Here is a 6,451-nt window from a genome sequence, read left to right on the forward strand (position 1 = left end):
ATCTGCATAAGTAGGAAGAAACATATTTCAAACCCCCAGTATCTCATGATCTGGAAAAGCCAATACTTGCTTTTCTGAACTATGTTAGTGTTTTTGGAGTTTCTGAAGTGTCAAAGGTGAGATTTGAATTTAGGTATTCCTGAAGACAATTTATATGGCTACACTGTTCCGTAGAAGACCTATATTGCAGCCATATCTGGCTTCCTGAATAAATAATTGTTCAACTCTGAGCAAATTTTGAACTTATGTGAATATGCTTTCTCATTTGTAATGAATATTATCATACTGGCAAGACTCACCACAGTGCACCATTGAGAAAATCAAGTGAGTTAGGCATGTGAATATACCTTGTTGTAATGGGCTGAGGTTTGAGTTGATGCACTAAGGTCCCAAGTACATGAGGCTAAATAGTAATTGGGCTATATACTCTATTAATATACATGATTGGATAAAGAATGGTCCCTGCCCACTCTCCGTGCAAGTCCTGATGTGTTGTATAGGAAATGACGATTTTGGTGGGTGGAGGCAGAGAGAGCGACAGGAAGAGAAGCTGGGAGAGATTGGGCCTGGGTTCCATACTCCTAGCTGCTGGTCGTGTCGCTGCTGGTCTAGCTAGCTTCTTGACTCAGCTGCACACATTGCTATCACCAATTCTCTTCCACCTCCGATCCTTCTTCACTGAGAATAAAGACTGACGATTTTCCCCTAACCTGAATTCCTGCCTCCTGCTGATTTAAAAATACATGATCTTCACACCTTGTGACTATAAAACACTTTGCAAAGATAAGGTGTATAGTGCTGATAGTTGGATTTGTTATGGAAACTCATGTTTTAGCTAACTTATCCAGTATAAGATTTTGATAAAATGTCTGTCACTAAGTTATTTCTAATGAAGTACTTAAAAAAAAAAAAAAAAAAAAACTCTCCCAGTGGAGTCAACTGCCTTTGAAGTATGATTGTATGAATACACACTATATATTGTGAGTTCCATTGAGGGAAATATAATTAAACTTTTTAGAAATTTTAAGTCAAACAAAAGCAACCATTTCTTTTAAGATTAGTAAAGAGTGAATGTTGAAAACTATCTTTGCATACATTTTGAAAATAAAAAGCTATTATTAAAAATAAGCAGGGGTGGTAATCATGATCTCAGACAAAGTTAAAGCTAAAATAAATTTAATCAAAAGAGAAAAATAGGGAAATTATACCATGTGTATGCAATTATTCAATATTTTTTTAGATCATTTAAAGTAACTAGACAGTATAAAGTACCTGAGAGTATACCTGATAACACAGCTATCAGGTAATATATGGACATAAACATAAAATACTTTATATACAAATAAAGTTACGTCTAAATACAAAAAGGGATTGGTGATTATCTATGGATAGAGTGTCAGACCTGAAATCAGGAAGACTCAAATTCAAATCCAGCTGCAGAAACTTACTAGCTATGAGATCCTGGGCAATTCATTTCACCTTATTTGCCTCTGTTTCCTCATCTGTAAAATGAGCTGGAGAGGGAAATGGTAAACCACTCCAGTATCTTTCCCAATAAAACTCGAAATGGAGTCTCAAAGAGTAGACATGAGCCAAACAACCCAACGTCAACAGCAAAACTATTTCAAGATCTATTCACAGAACCATTGTTCCCTTTTTCCTGGGGGTCACAATTTGTTTTGCATCCTATAACAGAGCAAATGGCTTGCTGAAAGTTGTCCCCAATCACAGCATAAAGCAACAAGTTGCCAAAGGTGTTTAAGGCTGCTAATGGCCTAGAAACAATGTAAGCAGCATGTATCTGATTCTCCACGTGGCAACTGATTAAAAGGAGGCGGGATTCGATCCGGATGAGTCTCAAGATATGAAAGGGTAAAAAACATGTGTAGAAAACCACAAGGAGGAGTATAGCCAGTCTTCTTGCTTTCTGCTTATGAGAGCTCTGGGTATGAGGTCCCTGAGTGAGGTTGTAGATTATCATCATATAGCAAATAGTCACAACCACTAAGGGTAAACAGAAAGCGACAACTGTTAGAATTACATTATACCACTTGATACTGATGAGATTGTCAGAGCTTGTGAGATCAAGGCAAGCAGATCTATTCCTCTTCTGAGTTGATGTAATCAAGAAGCTCATGGGTATAACAAACACCAAAGCAATGATCCACACTGCAATACAGGCAACAATTGCCCATCTGGTTTTATGAATGGAAAAGGAGCTCATGGGGTGTATGATGACAAAGTAGCGGAAGATGCTAAAACAGGTGAGGAAGAGGATGCTGCTGTACAGGTTGAAATGGAAGCCAAAACGGATGAACTTGCACATGAAGTCTCCAAAGATCCAGTCCTCATCATTGGCATAGTAGTGGATCAAGAAAGGAAGGCTGGTCAAATATAACAAGTCTGTGCAGGCCAAGTTCATCATAATGATGGTACTGCTTTTCCAGGGCCTCATCTTGAAAATGTAAGTAGAGATGGCTATGGCATTCCCAGGGAAACCCACCAGAAAGATTATGCTGTAAATAATAGGGAGGTAGTGTTTCTTGAGTAAGAATTTTTCATCTGTGCAATTTCCAAAAGCAGCTGGATAATTATGTGCATCAGAAGTATTAGCTAAATTGCTCGGTCCTTTATTCATGGTTCTCTTCTTTCATCTTTTAGGAAAACAACATATTTATTTAGTCAAACAATAAAAATACATTGGAAAGCAATTCCCTGGAAAGGGAAAAAATAAGAACCCACGCTGATGAGAAGATAATGAAAACAATAATCTGCTTTTAAACCAAAATTGCTCAGTTGTCTATATATTGGTAGTTATTTCTCCTTAATCTTAAAGGAGATTCTATGGAAGCGGTTTTTTTTTTTTCCTAAGAAAAAGACAAAAGTTACTGAAAATATTTAAAATGTATTTTAGTATAAAAAATATTTGCAGTCATCATCAATTGTAGTTTTAAAATTAAGGTCAAATATTCAAAAGGACTTATATTCATTAATTAATTCAATAAACATTTGTTAAATTCCTACTATGTTCCAGGCATTGTGCCATACAACACTAAGGATACAAAATGAGGAGGTTCCTGCCCTCAAGGATCTCTTCATGTTCTCCTTAATGAGGAATTCTTGCCAATGAAGAAGATTATAATTCAGTTCTGCCTGTCTCATCTGGTACAACTCGTATAATGCTAAATTAGAAAATTATTAATATTAAAATACTAAAATGAGAAATTGGAGAAAGTATGTTTATCCTTGGAGGCCAACCTCTGTTCTTTTCTTTTAAAAACCACTGCTATTTGCAGGGAGCATTCATGTTAATAAATAAAAATATAATTAATGGAAGAAATGTAGGAAAATCATAAGAGTTACTATCAGAGAAGCTGAGTCAAATCCTCCTCATTCTACCAATTGTGACTTCTGGGACTTCTGGCAAATCATTCCAGGTCAAAGTTCCTTTTATAAAATTATGAGTCTAGAAAAGAATATCTCTAAAATTCCTTCCATTTCTGGATCCTGAAAGAATATGTTTAAAGAAATAAAGCTCTAAATAGGTCTCTTTTTCAATTTTAATTAATGTGTTCATTAAAGAGTTATTTGCAATTAGTTTAATTCTTTGCTAAAGTTGTTTGAGTTTGTTCTCTCAAACAGGTTAAACATTCCCCCATAACCTACTTTATTAACTTACAAGGCAAAACCCCTTTTTTCATCCAGAGTAAAAAGATACTTTGACCCATTTCAAATGATCATATATTCCACATGAATAGACTCTTAACTTATGAGATTTTACTCTAACCTATTTTTCCTGATCCTGTTTCTACTTTTTCAGATATGACCTCAAGATATGTAGATATAGATATATCATATATTTATGTGTGTATACACATACTTACACACATTTCTGCTTCTCCCCTCAAACCTCACAAAGGAATATGAGAAAGGCTACAAAACAGCAAAGTCTTAGACTAGTGGAGGTTGAAAGTGGAAAAAGGGAGAATTTTTTTGGTATTTTGATGTATTTTATTCTGAAAATGCATTCTTTAGAATTTCATGCAAGCTCTCCTGAAGTGGTATGGATGATGTCTTCTTCAACAAATAAGAGCTCACAATTATATAAGGTTACAAGGTTAGGAAGTGCTTCCCTCATTATATTCTGAAATGAAGACAGTATAAGTTTGGCATGAGGAAACTGAAACTCATACAGATGAATTGACTTGTCCAAGTTCATAATTCCCAGAGCTGCTATTCAACTACCAAATTCTAATGCCAAAAGCAGGCTATTTCCACTATATCACACTGCTATTATAAAGAAATATTCTGCAGGGCTTAAATCAAAAAAGCTTATTCCTCAGCAAACTTCAATCAGCATCATTATCCAAAATGATTTGATAAATATTTATATCCCTGAGTCCCAGTAAGTTGAATATCACTAGATGAGACCAGTGGAAGTACAGGAGGAGAACTGTCCCTGCAGACCAGTCTCTACTAGTAGAGACCTCAAATAACCTGTTTGCCTCTCCTGTTTCTAAAATATAAGGAATTTGTTAGGAGAGATGAGGATTGTCTCAATCTATCACTTGAAATACATCATTTATTGTCAGCTGCATTGACATGAAGGAACATGGGAAAGGGAATTAAATTCTAAATTATTTATATTAATATCAATATGATTTCCCTCATGTCAATCCAATCAGTAAAGTTGCAACTATGACTTTAAGTACCTGAATTGGTTTCCTGGAGTGAATTCCAAAAATATAAACAAAACAGCAACTTGTCTTTCACAAATGAACCCTTGGTCATGTTGTGGAACAATCTCAAAAGGTGGTAGTATCAAGATAGGACAGGATTTCGTCAGGCTAAACCGCTCTAATGCTTTAACAAAACTTGGCTGGTGTTTAACTTGGTACTTATGATTAACTAATTTATTGCTAAGGAGAAAGTGGAGAAACTTAACCTTTTTCCCTCTAAGTTTCATTTAAGTTGAAATGAAAGCTAAAATATCAGTGGTGGCAGGAACAAAAGATCAGACAAATTTCTCTTAGTAATAGAGGGTAGTATACAATTGGACAGTATTTTTTGCTCTTCTTTCACTACCATTCTAACTCTCAGCAAGATTCATTTATTACTTCAATAGATATTTATCTAGTGCTTACTTTGTATAGACACAGTGTCAGACACTTTGAGGGATACAAAGAATAATCATAGTTCCTGACCTTATAGAGGATGATATAGTATAGGAGATTAAGTATATACAGATGTCTAATAGAGCCAAGGATGAATAAGTCAATTCTTCTTGGATATCTATGAAATAAGGGAGTTGGAATGGATGACTTCTGGGGTCCATTCCACTTATAGACATCTGATACTATGTAAAAGTATGAGAGAAGAAGTTCAATGAGAATTCATAGGAAAGAAAGATAACTTTCATATGAGAGGTATCAAGGAATGATTCAGGAAACTACCTTCCAGTTGATCCTGCAAGGATAGAAAAGAATTGGATAGAAACTGAGAGTAAGGGTAGAGAAGGGGGTGGGGAGTACAAGAGGAAATATGTAAGTAAAAGCACCAAGTCAGAAAAATACATTTTGTATCTAGAGCAAAATGAATTTGACTAGAATATAGGATGAGATGAGTCTGGGAAAGTTAGTTGAAGACAAATCATGTAAGGTTTTGAATATTAGACAAAGGATTCTGTCTTCTTTCTACCATTGAACATTTCTGAGCTGGAGTAAGACGTGATCAGAATTGAGTTATAAGAACATTAAGTGTAGAATGAATTGGAAAAAGGATTCTGGAGCCAGTAAGGGGCTATTTTAATAGTTCTGGCAAGAAGTAATCAATACTCAAACTAGATTATGATAGTGGGAATGTAGAGAATGGGGTGGGGGTTAAGATTTAAATGACAGTTTAAAGATTAAAAAACTCCAACAATTTAACAAAATACTATGTATGATTTATGGTATATGTATATATATATATATATATATATATATATATATATATATGTGTGTGTGTGTGTGTGTGTGTGTGTGTGTGTATGTATATGCGTGTATACACACACACATATAATTGTATATGATAGAGAAGTTTAAAAAAATGACTTCCATGATTTTAAGCTTGGATGTGAGGGAAGATATTGCCACTCAAGAAAACAAATCAAAAAAACCCAGACAAGTCAGGGAGAATGCAGCATCAAGAGTACATCCAGATAGAGTTATCCAGAAGATAAGTGGGTAAGGTATGAATTGAGGAAAGAGTTTAGATCTGGAGAGATACTCATTCACAATGATGCCATAGTGAACCTATGAGAATAGGTGGTATTTTCAAGGTAATATAGGGAAGAGAGCTGATGAGATAAACAGTGAGATAGCAATATTTGGTGAAAAGGATTAATTAAATGAGCTAGTGAGGGAAAGAAGAAAACAATGATCCAAAAAGAGAATCTGAAGAGTAACAAGGA

The 6,451-nt window shown here is 34.9% G+C and overlaps 1 protein-coding gene across 1 annotated transcript; it reads right to left on the bottom strand.

Annotated features, from left to right (window-relative positions):
- Nucleotides 1–1,531: 1,531 nt before the first annotated feature.
- Nucleotides 1,532–2,638, bottom strand: OXGR1 (oxoglutarate receptor 1). Its single transcript, XM_003767062.2, has one exon. It carries the CDS (start codon nt 2,636–2,638, stop codon nt 1,625–1,627), a length of 1,014 nt encoding a protein of 337 aa, XP_003767110.1. The 3' UTR covers nt 1,532–1,624.
- Between the last annotated feature and the right edge of the window lie 3,813 nt (nt 2,639–6,451).

This window comes from Sarcophilus harrisii, chromosome 3, assembly GCF_902635505.1.
Source record: "Sarcophilus harrisii chromosome 3, mSarHar1.11, whole genome shotgun sequence".
Taxonomy (NCBI): domain Eukaryota; kingdom Metazoa; phylum Chordata; class Mammalia; order Dasyuromorphia; family Dasyuridae; genus Sarcophilus; species Sarcophilus harrisii.